A 25,038-nucleotide genomic window follows, 5' to 3' on the forward strand; every position below is an offset into this window, starting at 1 on the left:
ACTTTTCCTCCTGATCCTTGGTATGTTTAAATCTACAGCAGTATTATTAACCACCTATCTACCTACCCTAATAATTTGCCACAGCAAGCCAAGTACAAGATGTGGTTTTCCTTTCTCCAGTTCATCAGGTCGGATGTTAACGACATTGCACCCAATGGCCTGTGCTGAACTTAGCACCAGTTGATGGTTTTCATGTTCCCTGTAGATGTTTAGATTTGTCTTGTTGATGGTTCGCTCATCTATTGTGTCTGGCACGGAGTCATTGATCAGCTTGCTAAAATTAAATAAAAGACGTCATAAAAACCACTAATTTTCAAGGTCAGGTGTTCTTCAATAAATCAGCAGCATTTTGACCTGGCTTTTCTACATAGAGGTCAACCAGGCACCCTGGTACAAAATAAATGGGTGGGCTAATCTCTATTCTGTAAATCAATAATCTGACAGCTGTTAATCTGAGGTAAACTGTAGTCTAAGTTAGTGTTTGGTTCAGACCCGAACATCATGTGGATTAAGAACAAAAAGTTGTTAATTAATCTCTTTCTGATTGTCGCATGAAACAAGAGCCATTTTCTTGCTTTAAACTGTTGAGTGCTGAAAGCATCTCTGACATTAATTAGCTACTGCTGTGCACATACTGCATGTCAGCTTGACACCATATTTATTGAGGCAGAAGTAGACATCATTATTTTCTTTTGTCTTCCAATTGAATTCTGCTGGAAAGCACTGAAATGTGAAATTCCACTGGAACTGCACTGGAATTCCTCTGCAATATTTTTGTGCCCAAGTGGAATCTCCATGGAATATTATACTAGTGGGAAAATTCCAGTGAATACAACTCGAGTCATTCACCTTAAAAAAAGGTATAATTTACACAAACAAAAAGGATAGAACCTTGTAAAATGGACAAAATCAGAGAACTTAAAAATGGGAAAAATAAATATAATACATTTTCCAGACAAAAACATGGAAATATTCCAAATTTTAATTACAACTGGTTACTCCTCCCCTCCCAATCATTCAACATCAATTGACTTATTACAGTGATATCTATGAATTAAATGCACAACTTGCAAATGTACTCTGCTTTCTTGAAAATCAATATTCAAGAAAAATACATGAAATGTCATGGTTTCTTCACCTTAATTCATTGTAGGTTTTTCAATGTAGTCTTGATCATGCTAAGTTCATCATGATCATGAAATACCATTACATCCTAAAAGGACTGGTCAAAACTCATAAACACCATTACATCCATACAAAAAAACTGGTCAAAACTCATGAAACACCATTACATCCGAAAAAAACTGGTCAAAACTCATGAAACACCATTACATCCGAAAAAAACTGGTCAAAACTCATGAAACACCATTACATCCAAAAAGACCTGGTCAAAACTCATAAACACCATTACATCCAAAAAAAACTGGTCAAAACTCATGAAACACCATTACATCCAAAAAGACCTGGTCAAAACTCATGAAACACCATTACATCCAAAAAGACCTGGTCAAAACTCATGAAACACCATTACATCCAAAAAGACCTGGTCAAAACTCATGAAACACCATTACATCCAAAAAGACCTGGTCAAAACTCATGAAACACCATTACATCCAAAAAGACCTGGTCAAAACTCATGAAACACCATGAGATTTTGGACTTGGTCAAAACAATCTATTTTGGTGTAATGAAAAGCAGAAATTAACCAACATGTTTCAAGGTACCATTAATAGCCACGAAACAGCTGCTTTATAAATGTTAAGTAATGACTCCCAGAAAAAGAATTTATTTTACTATATTTTAATTATATGGTAGTTACATTTTACTTATTTGTCAATGTTTCCAGAAAATAAAATCCAAAGCAATCTACTATTTACTATTACTTCAAGCCTGACAACCCAGACTGTTCAGTTTCAAAGACAGACAAACAAAACTGTCCATTGCACTAGTCCTGGATAAGTGTTTCTATTGTTTTTTTAAAGCTAGGCAAGCATGAATTTTCTTAAACCACTTGTCCTGGACAAGTGAGTGAAAACAAAATTTTACCAAACCTAACTGAGATTTCACTTATTTCCATAAAAAAAATACTTCACTTATCCCAGTTGGAAATTAATAATGTGAATGATAATTACATAATAACTACCAAGTAATAAACCTGTATGTGTTTCATGACAAAAGAATTATTTGATTCAATAATCCATAACTAACAAACTTGCAAGTCAACAAATTTCAAAGTAATCATTAACTAAGTCTTTATTTCTAACTGACAGAAGGGAAATAACTTTCTTATCTAATTAGTAAATGTTTCCCCCATATATAAAAGTGACCCTTGAATTCTGAATTCAAGCGTTCAAGTTTTTAAAAATTGCTCAATTTTATCTTGTAACCTAACCATGTAAGTGATGACCCTAACCATGCAAGTTTTAACCCATACTTTGTAAGTGATCATCCTAACCATGTGAGTGATGACCCTAACCATGTGAGTTTTAACCCTAAATTTGTAAGTGATCATCCTAACCATGTGAGTTTTAACCCTAAATTTGTAAGTGATCATCCTAACCATGTGAGTTTTAACCCTAAATTTGTAAGTGATCATCCTAACCATGCAAGTTTTAACCCTAAATTTGTAAGTGATCATCCTAACCATGTAAGTGATGACCCTAACCATGCAAGTTTTAACCCTAACTTTGTAAGTGGTCATCCTAACCATGCAAGTTTTAACCCATACTCTGTAAGTGATCATCCTAACCATGTAAGTGATGACCAGCTCAGTTCACTTGGGTCACACTTCAGAGTAATTATGGGGTCCTGTGAATACCCTTGTCCAATAAATCAGCCCCAAACCTGTACTGATACTGATGAGTGGTTTGAGGTCTGATCTTGCCTCCTTATAAAATCATGCAGTTAATGCAAACACCACATCAGTGACCAATGCAAATGTAAACTCTCCACCTCAGTTTTGATGCAAGACTGATGTACAGCTGGACTGATGGACTTTCAAACATATATACTCAACCCATAAGCTGGAAATCGCAATGCAATTCAGTCCAAAAATCCCCCTCCACCTACAGCTGCAGTTTGAAAATTTATACCCATGTCTCACTATCTGCTCGATAATTACTTACCACAAAATAAGGCCATTTTTGACCTTCCTGTAGAGGTCATCTGATTCTGGATCTATGGGAAGCAATGTTTTACAATCTACATCATCCTTCAGGGCTCTGAAATATATGAATGGAAACCCAGTCAAAACAAGTCAGTATGTTAATTATGGTAAATTAAAGTCTTTCAGGCATGTGAAATTGTATATTGTATATGATTACATATGTCTGGATGATGGTTTTTCTCTTGCCAACTGCATTCAAAGGGCAATATTTTTTTTCACAATTGATACAAGTTCATGACTTGGCTTCTCTTACAAGTGTTGAAAAAAGAAATTGGCCCTTTCAAATCAGTTTTTATGGATTTTAATATGTACTGAATCAAGTGAAACTTGGATATACAATACAATGGATAACAGACTTCAACTTAGTGGTGTTTGTTTTAGTAAATTACATTTCACATGGAAAGGCAAGGGGAGTACAATTTTTACAAGATTCTTATTCTGATCAGAGACACATTTATTAAAGAGGGCAAGTCTATTGAAATAAATATGATATAAGACATGACCAAGTATTCTTGAAACATTCTGAGCAAGAAACGAATGCTCAATCTCTAAAATTCGAAAGTATGACATTCTGTAACTTTAATGTGTGTGTGTGTGTTTTTTATTTTTAACGTAGCATTAACAGTTTTGCAGTCATATCGCTACAATGTCTAGCACTGGGGCATCATGCCGCAGACATATTGCATGATGTCCCACCCAGTCACATTATTCTGACACCAGGTCGACCAGTCCTAACACTAACCTCTTAATGCTGAGCGCCTAGCAAGTAAGCTGTTAGTACCATTTTTATACGTCTTTTGTATAACTCGGGCGGGGTTCGAACCTGTAACCTTAATTATAATAAAGTCAGAATCAAGACAATTTCTATATTTTTGGATATTGTGCCTGCAGAGCCCAAGTTTCATGCTCCAAAATATATGAGAATACAGGGCCAAAGTTTTAATGGTCTTAAGCAGACAAGATGTAACACATACCATCCACCCACCCCAAATGAGAAGCATTTCCAGTCCATCATAGTTTAACTACCACTGACTTGCAACAGATATGAAAAAGGCATTACTTACTGACACACAGATAATCATGATGAAACTCAAACACACTGATTCCCAATCTTGAATTAGTCATCCCATTCACACTGATTCCCAATCCTGAATTAGTCATCCCATTCACACTGATTCCCAATCTTGAATTAGTCATCCCATTCACTGGACTATGCTGCCTCTTGTCCATAATAATGGGGTTTTTTTTTGGTGACGAATCACAAACAGGATTACATTTCAAGGGTCATTAATACCAATCACAAACAACATTACATTTCAAGGATCATTTATGCCTAGCTGATAACTGAAACTTTCCAACTCAAGCTCAGAATTGTATGATCTTGTGGCCCCATATTCTTGAAACTTCTGAAGCAAAAAGTCAATCTCAAGCTCATAACCCCAAAATTAAATAAGACTCAAGAGTGCACCTAAGTCACAAAAATTCTGCCATAAGAGGGAATCTAGTTATGGAAACCATTGCTCTGGTGGCCTAGTGGTTACAGCGTCCGCCTCAGATGCGGAAGGTAATGGGTTCGATAATCAGCCAAGTCATACCAAAGACTTATAAAAATGGTTTTAACAGCTGCCTCACTTGGCACTCAGCATTAAGAGGTTAGTCTTAGGACTGGTTGGCCTGATTTCAGGATAATGTGACTGGGTGGGATATCATTCTACATGACTGCAGCATGATGCCCCAGTGCTAGACATCACTATAAACTGCCACACTGAGGACATCATAGCGATATGACTGAAAAATTGTTAAATTGTTAAAGCTACATTAAAAATCCAAATCACACACACACACAGAAACAGAGTTATGGAAACCTTAAAAGTCTGTGATTCTAGCATTATTGTTATTAAGTTATCAACTAAATTTGGAACTTGGAGCCTGACTTCAATTTTCTTGATTACAATGATTTGAAAATTGAAAATATGACCTGATCAACAACTAATAAGGTTCTCATTTTAATATAATAGTGTATTTTAATTAACAGAAAATTTCTTTCTTTTTTTAAACATAATACTTTTAAAACCTTTAGTACATTAAATTTGTAATATGTTCCAGAAAATATGCATTTTATTCTTATTCATTTATACCTGTTAATCCAGTCAGTAAATGCCATTTGTTCCTCTTTTTATTGGTAAACATGTTAATCCAGTAACAAAGCCACTTGCTTCTCTTGTTTTATTTTTATACTGGTTAATCCAATTGGCAAAGGCCACTTTTTCCTCTTTTTATTGTTATACCAGTTAATCTAACATAGCAAAGGCCACTTTTTATTTTTTTAATTGATATACCTGTCAATCCAATCAGCAAAGGCCACTTGTTCCTCTTTTTATTGTTATACCTGTTAATCCAGTCAGCGAAGGCCACTTGTTCCTCTTTTTTGACACTGTGAGTTGTTCCCTCAACAGATGCGTCAGACATGCCACCATGTGTTTTAAGATTTTGTCTTGGTGCAATACTCTTCTTGAACTTGGATCCAATATCATACTGTTGTTTTAACTTTCCATACATCTAAATATATTAAAAGAGATATAAGGCAACTATTGAAACAATTTTAAAAATTTGATTAATTCATGGTGCACATGTATATAATATTGAAAAAAATAATGAAAAATTAGTACATCAAAAGGGACTGACGCTCTATGGTCTGAAAACTTCCCCATGAAATAAAGATTAGACCATTTCCTGTTTGTAACTGCCAAGCGTTTAAACCAACTTTGATATTCTTCAGTGACAAGATTTTTAAACTGGCTGCTTTGGTGGCCATAATTAATTTACATAAGCACCCATTTCTTTTTAGAACCAACTAGACATCATTAGAACACTTCTGATGATGACAAGCATACATCAATATGACCATCCTATAACAATATTAAATCATGGCCACCATAGTGGATTTAAGACTGGAACCATTTTCATTCAAGAACAATGAGATATCACAAGAAGTCTTCTTGGTGAAAACACCATGTTATTATGGCCATCCATCCAAAAGCAATAATAATAATAATAATAATAATAATAATAATCATAAAGACTCCATTTTCAGAAGGTAAATCAATTAGTTACATGTGTGATGGGGATTTGTAATCTAGCTTTAAAAAAATTTCAGATATAAGTACAATGTCCACATTTGCATTTGGTCTAACCAGACAACATAAAAAGTATTCTTGTGAAAGCCAGATGTTGATAAGAATTTTCATTTTAGGAGTAGCAATGACATTTTTTGAGGATGGCTGACTAAAGTAGTCCAACTGGATGACAAACTGGAACCATTTTCATTCAGGACCAGCCTGGTATCACAAGTCTTCTGGGTGAAAACCCATGACGATCCAGACTGCTACCATGCTGATCATATTTAAGGACAGCTCAGCACCATTTTCTTCAAGGACCAACTAGACATATTAAGAAATCTTTTGGTGATAACCCCATATTGATTTAGAAGGATCAGCAATAAGCTCGCTACTATGGCAGCAAAACTGGATACGAGATCAGCACCATTTCAATTTAAGACCAGCAAGATATCGTAAGCCTCAACGAGCAGCAATAACAAGATTTTTAGGATGGCCAAATTTAAGGTTAGATGGTCCCCATTTTGTTTAGGACCAACCAGATATCACAAAAGCTTTTGGGTCAAAACACATGTTGACCTGACTTTCCATTAAAAGCAGCAGAGATAAGAATTTAAAGATAGCAGGCAATGGCCATATGAAATGTCTGAAGGGCACCATTTTCATCTCTAACCAACTAGACCCTGGGATGAATGTGTATGTAATATTCCATGGCTACCCTCCAAGTAGTTCCTCAAGAGTAGCGATAAACATCTTGTGCTAATAAACAGACATCTGACAGTTGGACAATAGGCAAAAGACAACGGGCCATCTCATAAGTTCTTATGGTGTATGACAGTAGTACAACAAAATAAAAACGGTTTTTAAAAAGGTCATCCAAATATCACAACAGTCTTGTTTTTTTGTTAGTTTCATAACAAGTCAAAAATGACAATTATATTGTGAAATTCTACAAAGCAATAGGCATTTATAAATGACATATCCCCTGACCCCTCATTTAGAAATGACTTATACTGACAGTTTTGTTTACTTGCTTTTGTGATTTTAAATGCCATTTTTCAGCACATGATAGACTAAATTTCCACAAGTCATGGTTTTTCACAATGTCTTCCCGGGCTCTTCATCCACCTAATATACTGGTCACCATGTATGGCCTATCATGTGCTAAAAATGGCATTAAACCCATGGCAACCAACCAAACAAAATTCATAGAGATATCTAAAAGAGTTTTAGAGTTTTGAACCAGAAACAAAACTATGGATAATGAATGAACTGATGAACAGAGTAATGGAACTTACATAACAAATATAGAAAATGAACAGTGAATTGCAAAAAGGTACTAGTCCAATATGCATATCAAGTATCATAAACATATCTTTAATGGTTTGCGTGTAAGAAAGAAAGAATGATGGACATATTAAAAAATACTAGTGGATGGAAGAGTCAGTGCCAAGTCAATAGGTACATCTATTATTGAGCTACTACCTGATTAAATTCATCTATGTCTATCTTTCCATCAGGACACTTGGTGTCATATTGAGCAATAAGCTGTCGTACTTCATACTGGGGAAGCTTGAAACCCACAATTTCTAAAGCAGTACTAAGTTCTGTCAAGTCAATTTTTCCACTGCCATCTGTATCCAGCTGAAACAGAAAAATATATTTTAATGCAAGCATATTCTATTCCATTAATCCATCCTCACATCATCAAGTTCAGGAAATACAAGCATATGCATGGACCACTTGTGTATAATGGCAGCTTTCTCTAGGCACTGTTATCTATACATGGGGACCTCAAGGTAGATCATCATCATCATTATTATACAAAAATCAACCACATTTACAAATATATAATGATCACTTTTTTAATGATCTCATTTCAGTGGTTGTTGTACGAATGTTCGATTCCTTCTGTTTATTTATGGTGAAACCTCAATAAAACACAAAAATGTCTCCTTTACAAGTCTCACACAAAATTTGCCCCTTTCTATATATATATATATATATGTACATGAAAGCAGAATCTCAGAGTATTTTGACCAAATATCATACATATGCCATATATAATAATAATCTATGCAATGGTGATGTTTGGAAATGTACTACATGTGTTTTGTGTGCTTTTTCAAGGTTGCAAAAATGATTCAGAAAAACACATTAAAGCAATGTACAACTATTTCATGCTGTAACATGGCCTTAAGGAAGGATATGTACAGCATCTAGAGGGGATTGGGGAAACAAGGAAATAGACATGAAAGTTAGGGTCAAATGAGAGAATACCAGGAAGGATCTAAATGGCTCTGATTAAGCATGTCCTGTTGTAGACATATATATATATATATATATATATATATATATATATATATATATATATATATATATATATATATATATATATATACTAACACTCACAATCCTGACCATTAAGTGCCAATTACAAGTTGTAAAAGTGCACATATAAAAGCTGTACAAACTTCAGGAAGATAAACCCTTACAAATAGATGTAAACAAGTAGACCAAATAGATACAAGATTAAATTCTTCAAAAACAAAAGACAGAGATAAAGAAATCTGATATGATTTATATCTTGGTTGTTATGTTCAATAGCCAGAAGATGGTGTCAAGTGCCATTGTATTCAACATCTGTCATATTTGCAAAAGTATAACATGCACCTGCTAACTATAATGACTGCTCCCTTGTGCTAAAAAAATCAGCCTGAATTAGTCTAAACTACACTATCCATAGCAGCTATTAAAATAGGAAAATGAATTTTGCCAGACTAGACAATACCAGTTTCTGAAAGTGCAAAGAATGAATTACCAAATATATAAAAATTTTAAAAAAAGTTATTGGCTCTTTTTTCTACACAATTTACCTCTGAAGTTAGGAAGTGAAAATGACCAAGTGGAGTTAGCACTTTTGTGAAAAGTGCACATCTGAAGTAAGGCCAAGCTGTATACACTATAACCCATAGTACACCCATCAATCATACACCAAAATAATGGGAATTAAAGGTTCTTTGAACTATACCTAAGATATACAAGGTCTTTTTTAAATGGCCAGTGTAACCAGTGAGGAAAGATGGGAAAATTCTTTTCTTTAAAATTCTAACCCTATGCAAAATACAAAACTGTAGAGCACCACCTTATGAGACCTGAGTTTACACTTTTTCCTCCCAAATGCAGACATTCACTAACAGATAAATTGAACCTTGGGTAGGCAGTTGGGCACAGACTTGATTTGTAAATAATGTCTAACACAGGCACTTGATTTATCACCATGGTAACAAAGAAAGATTCAGTCAGCTACAGGACATGGAGAATAATATGCAATTAAAACGACTTCCTCCCTAAAATCTTAATAAAGGTCATCCATGAGAGCTTGCTATACAACACGATATCAACACTTGAACGCTCACAAAGTTTTATTTAACACAGTATAAGCTGAGAGTTTATGCACCTCATTCTTCATGCAAACGCTTGGACAAACATGACCAACTGTTTTAGTTGCTGTTGTTAGTTTATTTTATAAATGTAAAAGAATGAATACCATATGTACTCACTTGGAAGTTGAGTCCAACTGAAAACTGCAGTCCCAGATCAGCCATCACATGATGTGCCAGCAAGTCTTGATCTATGCAGTTTGTTAGAATAAGCCTGATTTCCTACTGCACTTGTTTAAAAAATAGTAGGCAGGGTTTAAAAAAAAACTTAATGGTACCAGAAATACAACTATTTTTTTTGGGGGGGGGGGTACTTACAGGAATAAAGATCCAATTTTTTTGCAGTTTGACTGAATGTATAAGCAAGTGTTTACAGTGGGTGGTTCACATAAGATGGAAAACTACAGATTTATCTCCAGTTCCCATTTCAGGACAAGATCTGAAGCATCTAACTTTAATTACATTACACTTTTTCAACAGAACATTGTTTGAAACCCGACTTTCATTTTTAAATATTACAAACGTGTTCACACAGCTTACTACAATCTTACCCTACCACTGTAATAGTGGAGAATAAAAAGTAAAATCTAGGCCCTAAACAATAGAAGCAACATACACCTCACAGGCAAACTATATAATGCACACCACACAGGTAAACTATTAAATAACATGGAGAAGAAAAAAAACCTGTATAGATACAAAGGCTGTTCTTAACTGATCAACTCTTTTAAGAAAACTGCATTTACTATTAAGATACCAAATTAGGGCAGTCACAAAAAATTCACTGGTAACTAAATGGAAAGGTAATCAGTAATGGCATTCCCCACTAATTTACTGTGGCATGTAATCCAAGCATGAAATACTTTTGAGACTTCCACCAACAAATAAAAGTGGAGGCATAAAGTTCACATCATATCTGCAATGTTTTTACGAAGTCCGGTCTGACCTTGTATGCAAGTCATCATGATCAAGGAGATGCGTGTTTGCATGGGTTCTTCTACCCCGTAAACAGCTTGGATGTCCAACATATCTCAACGTCTGTAAAAACAAAGTTCACTGGACAATGTGCAGGTCAATGTCAGCTTTCATCGCTCTTATATAAAAAAATAAACCACAGAGATCATGACCAGCCATTTAAATGTCACTGTGCTCATCTAGAATTTACTAAATGGCTGGCTGCCTATTGTTCAGAATGGCAACACCACTGCAAAGTTCTCAGAATACACACAAGATGTCAGATCTTGGGGGAGGGGAAATGAAAAAAAAAGAAAGAATTGGAAATGTGAAGTTTACGTAATATGAAGGGATGATTGTGATTTAATTATCATGTAGGGAGTCACAGTGACTCAATGGTTGATTTACCAATCTGAAGACTGAAAGGGTGTGAGCTCAAACAACACAAAGCTGTGTGTACAATCTACTGTCCGCTGATTTTGTTTGTAGAAAAGAGGCTGCGAAAATCAGTTCAGATTTTAATTGCTCATAAATATTATTTATATGTTCATATGCTACTGTGAAAATAAATAACATAAAATATGCTTGTTAATTTTTAATTTCCTCTTTCACTTCCAAAAACATTACATTCCATACAGATCAAAATGTGATGTTACAGTTCCTCATCTACATGAAAAAATAAAAATAGCTTTTTCATCATTGCAAGTATATAAAACTACGAATGTTTGGTATAAACTTGGGTATTCTGACTTCTAACATGTAAAAATTGTCTGGCTGGTTGGAAAATAATGTTTTAAAAAAATTTAATTTTCATCACACCACTGTTACATGTGATGCATCTGTCAAACAAGTTACGTGATGTTTAATGATTTGCCCTGTCATAGTAAATTAAGGAGTAAGATGTGCACTGTGGAGTCATTTTATACTGTGTTTGAATAAAGAAAACTTAAATACTTTTATAAATTCAACTTTTGACAAATTTACAAACTTTCAGTGTCCATCTGCTTTCAAAGCTATGTACAAGTTTGAGTTCCTTTTTTTAAACATAAACCCCAAACAATTGCACACAATGTTCAGTTTGCACAAGGCACACATGCTATTCTACTTCTAAAAAGCAACCAGAGGCTGTTTACACTTGATCAGGATGCTTGCTGAGATGTCCATAAGGACTTTTGTATGTTACATATATGTGACAAAATAAGAGAATTCTTTAAACGGGTTTAGATTGTTTACCGGGTATCTTTAATTACAAATACATGATGAATATTAAAATGTTAGAACTGAGAGAGGAAACACCCGTATTTTCCCAGCACTCTCGAGATGGTCGTTTATGACTGACATTGAAACCAGCCTCAGGTAACATTTACAGAGCTGAAGTGTTTGTCCAAGTTGCATTGTCGTGCATGAACAGCTGTAATGCTAATAAGCATGACTGAATTTCTATACTAATGTATCCTATTGACATACCTCAATGTACTGACATTGCATCTCACGTAATATTTATAGAACATAGTTGTCATAGTTATGTGAGTCTTGTCTTTTGTCTAGGAAGGTTACACAATATGACATTGCTTTGTTTAAAATCATATTTTAAAAGAATTTACACTGATTGTTACTATCAAGAGACTTTTATAACAGCAGCAGCATTGGATAAACAATAAGGACCAAAATGTTTCCTCTGACATCAAGGATATGAAAATAATGGGTCCGTTAATAAAAAAAAAAGAACTCCAACTTTTACCCTTCTGCTCATGCGCGAGCCAAGTAGCCAATGAAAAACAATGTTTCTAACAAACTAGGCATTAGGTTATTTGAAAATCACCTGGAAGTTGATGTATTAAGAAATAACTTTCAAAATGTGTTTCATACTCGAATTTCAGGCGAAAACGACAAAAACCTCCAAGGATAAATGTATTAACCCTTTATCTCATAGAGAATAGTTACAAAGTGCAGCTCACTATAAATAGAACACCTGTTACCTATTCAACTCCATAAGCATAGGCCTGCCTGTTAACTGTTAAGCAATGTAGTGTATGTTAGTTTAACAGCAATTTTAACCATTTTACATTTTTGGTACACATCTAAGAGCTCTGTAATTATTTTTCACTGAAGAATTTTTTATGTGCTTTAAAATCTTGAGAGAACTCATTCACCGTCAAGTCAGTGAGACCGTGTGACCAACCATAGCTGCCATTTCTCATACTCGAAATTTACAAGTTTTTTTGTCCACATCTACATCACTAAGTCATCTGAATTTGATAATTTATAAAAAGTAATTGCTGCCTACAATATCAGAGCCTTTACCTAAGTTACTGAAGCTTTCAAAGTTGTGATTCTAATCGTGAAAACTTCTTAAGTACTGAAAGAAATCCGCAACCTCCATTTTGGAGAGTGGAGATTACGAACCAGTTACTTTAAATAGCAGATTTCGACCAGAGCATAAACAGTGACCACGTGATCTGACATAATTGTCATTCGCAGATATGAATGTGGTATTTAATTGGAGGTTTTCCCCGAAGGTGACACTACAAAAACCGGCTTCAAATGGCTTATGTTTACAGCAGACATCATAAAGAGCTTCCATGCGAATGAGTATAGGTGTCCAAAGGCGCTTGCATGAGGTAAAGGGTTAAGGGCAATGAAGCAGCTAAATACAAAATATGATGTGATGTAGCTACTTCAGCACCTAATCTGTCAATTGCTGGCTCCCAAATATTTTATGAATTTTAAATAGAGAAAGAAAAAAAAATTGTTTGTCAGTCCTTGTTAAGCAAGTTATATTTTCTACCCTAATAAACTTTTAATACCAATTTAATGGAACATGAAACAACGATGTATCTTTCGTTGTTTGTGCTAATCGCAAATGTCACCCATATCTTGAACATCTTTATAAAAAGATACCAACAAAATGTTTCATATGAGAATATCTGTAAGTTCCTAATGTCATGTTTGAAGTTGTTACTTGCTGGATTAGGAGTACCTGAAAAATGGATGCATTTATGTACATCTTAACCATACAGATGCTGCTGCTGGTGTGCTTTTATTCATTATATAGTTATAATAGATTTATGCAAATTATTATCCAGATAATAAAAGAAATCATCAGTTAAATACCTAATTTGTCTTTCCTGTTAAAAGTTAATGACTGAAATGATCTGACAAGGAATATTTTGAAAGGAAAACTGTCAGTTATCTTCCTACTATCATTTTATTGAATATAGGATACTAGATCATTGATCCATAACTAATTTGATGTGAAAATTAAACATTTAATGTATCTTGGGTATCTGCCCCATAGGATTAGCTGAAGAGTATATTTTATGCCACCAATGAATCAATCTGGATTGGTTACTATGGTGTGTACCTGGGCAAGGCAATGTCTCGGCATCAGATAACCATTATGTGTTGATATGCCAAGTAAAACGAAAAACAAATCACGACCCATTCTGTATAATACTAAATAATATACAGGACTATATATTTTGTGCGATAATACAAAAGTGGTTACTTCAAATCACTACCTTTTGGTTTTGTACCCAGTTTGGACCATGTGGTACAAGAGAGAATGGGAATGTCCAGTAATTAAAACTGATTGGTCTCCTTAAATTAGGGTGTACTGCCTACACCTACAGATGTTACACTAAGGAAGCCAATGACCAAACTATCCTTCCAGGTACAATAATGCCAACATACCAAACAATGATCTAACAAATCTTGTATCCAAAGCCCAGGGGCAAACCAATCTGATTAAAATCAGAACTCCACTGTCTTAGGTGACGATCTAACAGTGACCACTTAGGGGTTATGTTCTGGTGACCTAAGTTATTATCATAACTGCCAATTTTATCAGCCAATCAGAAGAAATCTTTGTTTCTGGGAGACTGAGCAGTATAGGTGAAGAGCATCAGAGTGCCTATCGATTTGATGTACAATCAAACTTCTGAAAGCTGCATTTCCATTGGCCAACTCAACAGTCACCAGAACATGACCCCCAAGCAGGTGCTGTCAGATCTTGACCAGGACAGTGGACATCTGATTTTAATCAGAGTGGGAGCAAGCTGAATACTGAGAACTGGCTACAGTACAGCTGTACAATTATATGCACTTGGAGTGGAGAGAGCATGAAGAGGATTAAGAAAAAGTCCCGTTGCTATCTCCCTTCATAACGCAATGGAGCTGCTTTCCATGGATAATATCTCTGTACACCATGATCTTTTGTGGAAGTGGTGTTAATAAAGTCGGTGTGATTTACTTTGTGTGACCCACCCAAGTATGCACTAGAGTTTCAGCAAGAGAGCATGGTGAGGCACTGAGTCATCCATGTTGCTGCCGCTATAAATTAAGAGAACATTTTTTAAATTTTAATATTCTTTCAAATTACCTAAAAGTAAAACGAAACCAAGTTGTATCAGATCATGAATTTCTTTTGAGAGACAGACACAACATGCTCATCACTGCTTAAGACGGGAAAATGTGTACTTACATTTTCATGATACATGCATTTCCCACACGCACATAAAATACATAAACAATGATATATATTTGATGACTTATGCAGTCACTATTAAGAAACAAAAAAAGTGTTATCAAACTGGTAGACCCTGTCTCTGTCTTCACAAACAAGTCTGTCTGAAGCAGATCAACATTAAGGACACCTTGCTAATGAGGACATTCTTTGATGCAAATGTATTAATTTGCATGCATATCTTTTTATTTTAAATGTGGGCTATATTCACTGTGAGATAAGGTTGTGAGCAGCCACTGAAAAATATGCTGCAGATGGCGAGTCCACAAATTTGTTTTGATGGAGCAAATGGAAAAAGAATTACATATGTACCAAGATTTAAATGACGTTTTTAAATGGTTCTGCAATGCGCATGACAATAACACCCGCTCACATATCATGCCTACACCAAGAACTATTTTTGTATATTCAGTTGAAATAAGTCTATTATTATAACAAGAACCTTTTTAATAATTAATGTTACTTTTAAACGAAGATAACAAATGCTCTGATGTATGTAGCTTTCTTACTATGTACATTACATATACTTCTCACAAAAAATTTAGTCCCCCTCTGGAAAGGCCACCCATCTTACAAGGCCACTTTCTTGGTGCAGAAGGGGTAGCCATATAAGAGAGGAACCACTGTACTTCTGGTTTAATTTGAGGTTATATGGCACAGCAGTCAGACCAGTGACCCAACCAACACCCCCTGAAATTGCCAAGAAAATTTGTGATGGCTTGCCTACAGTGGTCAGGGTTCAACAGTAATGCAGGTCCACTGGCTCAAGGCCGCCTGATTTTCAGAAGGACCACCACTTTCCTAAAGCTGCATGATCCATCGGGCCTGCTATAAAAACTTGTGGACATTAAAATTTATCTATCCCAATTTACAGGATTGTATAAATTTTTCTTTATTATAAACATGTAAAACAATGTGAAAACTGAAAGTGAAACAAAGTTAAAACAAAGCCAAGATCATGCATATGCCATTAAACCAAATTAATGTCATTTGGGTGCTTACCGTAACACTAAAGAGAGGGAGAGCGAGAGATACTAATTATGGATACTGAGATTGGGTAATCCTGAACATAGCACAATTTATGCCAAAACAAGAAAATGCAAGCAAGCAAACTGCAATTGATGTGACAAGTGTTTCGACTTTACTGGAAATTAAAATATGAAAATATCTGATTGCAATTTAACTTTCACAGAGGGAGGGATTAATCTTGGAATCATGACAATTTTTCCACATCACTGTCCATTTCAGTTTCACATTAGACAAATAACTTGCACTACTAATTGCTGGGTTGTAAGTGGGACTCTTAAAATGGCTACAAGTCAAATGTCTTAGTGTAATATAAATGTCATTTTCCAAAGCACAAATTGATATATTCATTTAATGCTAATACTTGTCTATATATCATGGGTACTGACAATATCTACTACATTGATTTTTGTAGAACATCTGCTGAAGCCAAGTCTGTCATAGGGACAGAACATTCAATTTCTAAGGGGTGGGGGATTCTATCTGACAAGCTTGAAAACAATTGTCTTGCTCTAATTTGTTGTTTCAAAACTGAAGAGTCATTTGACCCTTGACACCAAAATCTCAAAAGTACTCAATATTTTTTATTTTAAATTATCTTGTGATGAAACAAAAATATATCACAAACATAATCCCTGTCCCTGATCATATCAAAAATGGTCAGATCCATATGGTTCAGATGGAGGAGGTCCTATGGCATCAACGCTGACTATATTCAACATGAACACGTACTGTTCTAGTCAGTGTGTACCACCATTACTGCTTAAGGATGAACCATGTTGTTTCATTTTTCAGCGTAAATTCAATGTTTCCCCTTTACGGCTGTTATTTGGATACAACTGTCCATTTCTCTGAGGATTACTGTTCCAACCAAGAGGATAAATTTATGTGGTTCAGGGAAGTCTAAAGCTTGTCAATTTTGGTCTGATTGTTTTCAGTAAAGTGTCCATGACCTTTCACTGATCATTATGTAAGATTCTTGAACTACACTGTTGAAACTGAAATTGAATTGAAAATGCATAAAAATGCTTTTCCATCAGAAAAATCTACAAATAGAAGTTTACTGCAAAGGAGCCAATCAACCTTTCCTGAATGTTTTTAAGATATAATAATCTTCTAAAATTATATATATATTTTTTTTAATTTCTAATATTTAATCAACATAAAGACAACTAATTCTTCTAATGGTATCTGATTGTAAATCACTCCATCATCAAAATTTTTCCAAGAGTATTGGCTATCTTCATCTATTGGCTATCCAAATGTCAATCAGTACTGTTGACCAGTTTCCCTCAACAGTGGAAAAGCACAAGGTATTCCTGTCAAGTAGTGGTGGTGAGTTCTATGTAATTTACCCTCCACTACAGAGTGAGCACAAAAGGGATTAACTGCCTCACAGCAACCAGCCGAGAGTGAACGGTATTGTATGTTATTTACAATTCATGTTGTTCAGTGGGCTATTATATGAGAAAGTATTCTACATTTTTCAAATCTATTCAAAAAAGTCACCAAAGAGAATCATTAGTACAACACCTCTCTCTCTCTAAGAATTGTCATTATAACAATATATGAATCATGTATTTCATTATAAGGTGGTCTAAGATGGTTTAACCACCATATGGCTGCCATGGACAATCTTATCATGTCATCATGTATTCACTAAACAATGTATGAGGAAGACCTAAGAGCTAACATTTTCAATTTGAACTGCCTTCACTGACAACTGAATTTAACATGTTCTTCCCCAGCAGCCAACCAAACCACTCTAAAAGCATACATTTTCAAGGTACATGTACACTATTAGCCATAATGCATAATGCAAAGCCATTTTTAAAGGAGGTGATAATGCAACTGCAGTCTTTTCCCTCTCCGTGAGAACAATCCTCCCATCAGATCAAATTTATTCACAATCACAGCCTTCTGAGAATAACTATATTATTCCATTATGACAAGTTAATTACAACAGTGGACAAAATTCCTAATATGAGTTTTAATACAGACATAGCTTGAACAGACAATCTGACATCTACCAATAATAAATGACAAGATTTGATTGAAAACAGGAAGCTAGTACTGTATACACTTCCTGGTAAATACACGAAGTGGGACAACAGTCACTCAGAAGCTTCCATTCAAAAGGTGCATTTAAACTAGATTTGTGTCTGAAGAATGTATGTACACACAGATTTCTATGTGTCTGAAATGTACACCAATGTGATGCAGAGAAATATGTCTGCACAAACTGAACGATTTAATGAATAGGCGATATCAGACCCAAACCATCATGAGATATCAGTACAGGTTTGGGGACTGAATTGTCTGTCTAGTGTCCATCTTTAGGGCATGCCCATAATATTTATAAACTTTAATGATAATTCAAAAACATGAATCCCTCATAGGGCTGTAAACAGATTCATGGAATCCAAGATTGTTTTATCTCTTTTTTTTTACCAATGAGTCTTAAAACCATCTCTGATAGTCTTATAAATCCCAATATAAAATAATCAAAACTGTCCCAATGGTCACCTTTTATACAATGGTCATCTGGACATAATAGCCATTCTAATTTTCCCCAGGCAAATTTCATATGTAAAAGTCCTTTCTACTTGCTTTAAGCAGCGACCTGGGCATATCAACAGCGACTGCTCTATGCATGCAAATTAAACTTGTGTGGCAAGGAAGGCATTATTTGGATAAAGGAATAGCATGTGAATAATTGTGTACACATTTCTTATCAAGCTTACTCGCCAAATCATCATACCATCAACTCAAATGTGTCAAGAGAACCCAGGTGGTCCAAGGAGCTTACCTATACAGATCACAGACATCTACTTCTGCTCAAATTCAAGGCTTGACCATCACATGCACAAGAGAAAGCTTTATAGTAGCTTCATATGGGTCAGTGATTCTTCCCATGATTTTTACAATTTCCTCCTCCACCAAATTTACTGGCAGCAATGTATAGCCTATGATGGCAATAAACCCCAAACAGCAACAATAAATGAGCCAATATATAGATTCAAAAGCAAGATTGTTGCTATTCTTAGTGTGAGAGGGAGAGGGTCAAAGCAATTCATCAGCTGGATGGTGGGAAATGCAGTCAAAATAAAAATAGTTGCCTTTTTGACAGTGTGAAGGAACTGTTTGAAATAATTTTTCATATCTGATGACAAAGGTTAATCTATAAGAAGAGAACTGAATTCATTCCACTTCATTAGGGCCAATGGTCATCAATTATTTACAACACTTTTCTGTAAAGGCTGGCAAAGTTTTGGTTCACATATTAAAATATAGCCACAAAAATCTATTATGGTCATTGGCTAAGTGCAAAAATTCAACCAAATTAAGTAAATATTAAATATTGGCCACAGCAGCCTTCTTTTGTTGCAAGGATGTGGTACTAAGGGACACATACATAGGCTGACAATTCATGCATGAACAGAGCTTGAGAAGTAAAATGGTCCAATTTTATCTTGAAAGTGCATCACTTCACAAAGTTTCCTGATTCTATGTATAACAGTGCATAAACCAGTACAAAAAGCCTGTTTGGTTGTAAGCTAATTAAAAAAACTTAACCATAGCCAGTAAAATGTGTGTTATTTGGATTTGTAACATAGCTTTAACAATTTTTCAGTCATATCTCTAAGATGTCTCCAGTGTGACAGCTTACAGTGACGTCTAGCACTGGGGCATTAAACTGCAGGCATGTAGCATGGTGTCCCACCCAGTCACATTATCCTGACACCAGGCCGACCAGTCCTAACACTAACCTCTTAATGCTGAGGCAGCTGCTAGTACCATTTTTGTAAGTCTTTGGTACGACTTGGCCAAGGATCGAACCCACGAACTCCCGCAGCCGAGGCGGACATTTAACCACTAGGCCACCAGTGGTGAAATGTGAAATGTAGGCTACAGCAACCTTTGTTTGTTGCAAGGATGCGGTAGTTAAAGAGGTGCATACAATCATTTAGATTTATTATTGTACCATGAAAAGAACAAAATTTAACAGAAAACCAGTGAAGCATGAAATATGGGTCACTTCACAGATGTAAGCTAAATACCCAACTGATGTTTCAAATCATGGAGTAAAATCATCTAATTCATTAAAACTATGAATTAAATTATCTAGAGCTCTATGGCAAGTTACCAATTAACTCAAGAAAATGGCAAAAAGCTTGGACTAAGAAACTTTCCCCTTTTCTCATGTAGTAAATGTTTCTAAAAGGTATTTTAGTCTGGTAATGCATTTTCTGCCTCGTACAAGAAGTATTTCCTCTTTACACTTACTGATCTTTGGTAACCATTCACTTGATAACATTTATGGCAAATATGAAAGCCAATGTAAAGCTGGGGTCTCAAACATGCCACCTGCTAAGCCATATCCGGTGGCCCACAAAATGGTTGTACAAGGTGTCATGAGAGATAACAAAGGTGGTGCAGCCCTTGGGCTATCAAAAATGCCCTCATGCAGCCCTAAAGTAAGCAGTGCTGTTTTAGGAAATCATGATGATGCAGAAATACATTTACTCTTAACCTACATGATTTCCAACATTCACAGCTGCATGTTCTACACCAGGATCTATTGTAAGATATATTTTTTCAAACTTCCTGCTAATTTCTCACAAAATAATAGACCCTTCCTGGGTACTTTTTTGCTGTACACATATTTCCTTGTTGTACAAAACATGAGATGATGGTACAGCGTGAACCCATAAAATCCCCTCCCCAACAATATATTTACTCACAAAGAACATTTCTGATTCTATAGTAATTTCAATTGACAGGAAGTTTAACTGCCTCCACATTGCAGGATCCAGTTTTCTACAAGCAACTTTGAGGAATAAACTCCATTCAGAGGGGGGAAAAAAAAACATTTAGTGAACCTGTTAACCCATGAAGGAAGCTTTAAATTTTGTGGGGAGATTCGCATTACAAAGGGAGCTGGATAAAGTGTAACCAGCAAGTTTCCTTTTGAAAATTATATGTAGTTTCCTTGTTAAAATTCTGTCAGTATAAAAAGCAAGGATGTAATTAATACTATTAATCAAGACAATATATTTGAGTATGGAGTTATTAGTAATGGGTGAATAACTATCACTGATTTTCTTAGAAAGGTCTTAAGCAAAGGAACTTGTGTTGGGAAATCCATGTTCCGGGAAAGGGCAATCTAATACTTCCAAATAATTATGTGGATACTAAAAAGCCAGTCAGGAGGATGAGCAAGTGAGGGCATAATTCCTGTAAATAATGTCGTGGACTGAAAACCATCTTTATGACGAGGGCAGCGTGTTGTTGCCAATGTGGTAAAGTAAAACAAGTAAAGGCAGGGACATGGGCAATCAAGGGTCCAAACACCTAAAACTATTTTCATGGAGCACATGGAATCAAAGTAATTAAAGTTCTCATCAAAATAAAGCCCAATACCAAATATAGTACAGACCCTGGTCAAGCTGTGCAGTTGAAAACAAAATCAGGTAGACAGGCAACAAGCGTACATAACTCCTCTGAATGTTAATTTGGTATGCTGGATATCAATCACATTCAAGGTTTCATAAAACTGCATATGAACCCTGGTTGACAGCCAAGAAACCTTGGTAAATTTATGCTGCAGAAAGCAAAGGGGTATAACTTCTCTACATGATGTCATGGAATCCTGGAAACTTTAACTTATTCAAAGCCTCAAGGACATCAGATTTCATGCAAAACCATTTTTAAACTAACAAACCTTATTAACGTTATCCTCAGTTAGTAATGTCTACTTGTGGAAAGAAAAGTGCTGACAGAAAGTTTGAAGGTGGGACAGATGGAGTGATAGATATAACTGATATAATGTTAAAGCAACTTGATCAAATAAGGCCATAACAAAAGACAGTAAAATTTCCCACCAGAGTTCTACTAAGTTTCAATAAGTCAGAGGGAACCTGGTACAATTATATAATTATAACCAAGTAGTGTTTATAACAAATGAACCAAACATTACATTAGAGTAAATTTACACTGTGGAGCTTAATATGGGACAGGTAAGAGATAAAGGAGTGACTGTGCAAGACAAACACTTACACCTACACTTGGTATGACATTATATTCTGAATTCTCCAGGTATGCAGACTGCAAACATCAAGGATAAAGTACTACTTTATCAAACTCATCCAACACTGTACATGATGGTATCTGGGAATGACCACACCCCTAATCTGTCTGACTGAAAAGAAAGCTAGATAACCGACAAATATCAAGCAGCATTATCAGAAGGGTTTAAACTCCATATCAGTTCATTTATTTTCTTGTATATAATTTTTATTAGTTTTGCAAACAATGACATTGTACAGTATGTAAGTAGTAATATTGGTGATGATGCCTCTGAATGGATGGGTTCTATCTATGACTAGCACAGCTCCTTTTTAATGAAGTCTTTAAATGCATTTTTGTAGCTATTACAAACTCAACCCAAAATTATATCCCATAAATATTTGGTTCATTTACACTATACACAAAAAGACATTTGGTCTAATTAAGCTTAATGTGCAGAATAAATTATTTTCTTTTTGAACTTTCCATAACAATGACCTCTTAATTTTAGATACCAGAATCTAAAAGGTCTTTTACTGCCATGTGTGCAAGTTATCCAATGCACTGTGGGCCAGCAATTTTTGTATTTCAAAAAGTAGGAAGCAAGTTTAGCAGAATTTCTTCAAAGACAAACAAATGCAGGATTCATCCTGATTTCAGATACATCATACCAACAAATCAACCAAATGGGCAAGAACGGTGTATCACATTTTGAAGGAAACTTTTATTTCCTCACCAAATGCCCCCCCACCCGCCTCAAATCAGAAGATCTCTTCCATTTTTTCAAACAGAGAGGGGAATTTCCTCACCGAGTGTTCTACAGTAGATGTTGGTTTAGAAAAAATGTAGCTTTGGTGATGTTTGTCAAAGTTTTGTAAAAGTTCAGCCATGGTATTATAATCAACATAGGATAAATACAGCAATGGAATATGATGCAGCAGATAAATGTTAAGCCAATTTCTTTTTTTTTCAAGTTGGGGATCAGCAGAGATAAATACAGTTAAGGAATACGATGCACCAAAATAAACATAGGACATAATTTTTTTGAAGTGGGGGATGGGCTCATCATCAGGCACAACATACATGTCATCAAATAAAAAAGTAATGGAATACGATGAACCAAATAAATATAAGACCAAATTTTGTACAAGTCTGGGTATGAGTTTATCATCAAGTAAGGACTTATGGGATAAACATAAAATGGAATATCATACACCAAATAAATGTTGGGCGAATATTTTTTCAAGTTGGGGGATGGAATTGTACATGTACTTAGATAAATACAATGACAGAACATGTCATTCCAAACAAAGGTAAGACAAACCTTTTTAAAAAGTGGAGAATGGAAATATGATTGGATAAAGTAGAAGGGAAGATATGTCAGGTACAGCATCATTCTTGGCTGATACCAAAACCACAGTAAACCAGAAAAAAAAACGTAATGAACAAATAACCCAAGTAAAATAAAAAGCTGAAAATTTCAGTTGATCGTAAAGATTTTTGGTCTTGAGAGGTTTCAGTCTATACAGAAATAGTGAATCAAGGTGCAACAAAGTCCGTCTATGAAAAAATAAGACAGATAATAAATCAGATTTATTATAGAATCCATGACAGTAATCAGACAATTATAAATAGGAGGACCTGAAGCCTTATGATGCCTTCTTCATGCATGTAATGTTTCATATGCTATCAAGGCAAAAGTCACTGACCCATGTTTATAGCCTTTAATCTGTCTGGCACTGTCCTGGGTCAGAGATCAAAGCATACAAATGATTTCATCAATATTGACTAATGAAGGAGTGTTAGTGAATGTAAAACTTCATTTGGATACAAAAAATAATATTTTTTTTAACCCAGAGATCCTTCTGTTTAAAAGTTAACTATTGTGACAAAACAACTAGAGCTGAAACATGGAACCAAAATCTCCAAGCCAAATACTGTTCACATATATTCCATTCACATATATTCCAAAAGACAATCAGCATCTAAATAGCACATGATAGCTATAGCAACACCTGAAACCAGACTTGGCAATTGATCATGCTATCCATCAAATGCCATACATCTCTTTGGTAACATCTGTAAAATAAACAAGGCAAATGTACACCATCATACATGAATCAGTTTACAAGGCCAGAACTGAATACCTGCCAAATCACCAAAGTCTTAACACCTACTCACTTGACACCAGACTAAAAAGCCACAGTTACCTATGCAAGCTTGTACATCAGCCATATGCAGCTTCCTCCAGGGCATGAGCCAGATAAACAATTTTAAAATCCAGGTCATGTGTTGGACCCAGTCCACTGGCTGTAGGTTGCACATGCCCAATGTACATGTCCCTTAGATAAATATATAACAAGACACAATGACTGCACCCAGTCCTCATTTTGTTAATGGTATTTAGATGTACAGTGACACTTTTCAGTAATACAGGTGTAAAATAATTTGTCCCATTCAACAAGCTTTCACGCACATTTCTTCATGATTTAAATCTGTAAGAAATTTAAGAGACAAAGAATATCCATATGTTTGATTTTCAAGGGGTCTGGTTAGAAGGTGTTCACTCCAAATATATTTTTATGACCTTATCCATTTAGTATCATGGTTACATTGTGAACCCATGTAAAATAATGAAATCTGTTTCCGCTACAGCATGTTCTAGACTGCTGACAATGATGCATGCTAGATGCGAAGTGATTTTAAATTTCAGTGCTCAGCAGGATAAGAAAATACAAA

The 25,038-nt window shown here is 35.2% G+C and overlaps 1 protein-coding gene across 1 annotated transcript in view; it reads right to left on the minus strand.

The window, feature by feature from the left end:
* LOC149785040 (plastin-1-like) overlaps nt 1–25,038 on the minus strand; it is a 54,849-nt gene that overhangs the window by 26,990 nt on the left and 2,821 nt on the right. The window contains exons 2-5 of the mRNA XM_089978746.1: nt 7,768–7,926; nt 5,556–5,725; nt 3,126–3,221; nt 67–274 (exon numbers count right to left, since the gene is read on the minus strand). Coding sequence (XP_089834872.1) covers nt 67–274; nt 3,126–3,221; nt 5,556–5,725; nt 7,768–7,926 — 633 coding nt within the window. The remainder of the gene's footprint in view (nt 1–66; nt 275–3,125; nt 3,222–5,555; nt 5,726–7,767; nt 7,927–25,038) is intronic.

This window comes from Sinohyriopsis cumingii, chromosome 13 (assembly GCF_028554795.1).
Source record: "Sinohyriopsis cumingii isolate HCF-2022 chromosome 13, ASM2855479v2, whole genome shotgun sequence".
Classification (NCBI taxonomy): Eukaryota; Metazoa; Mollusca; class Bivalvia; order Unionida; family Unionidae; genus Sinohyriopsis; species Sinohyriopsis cumingii.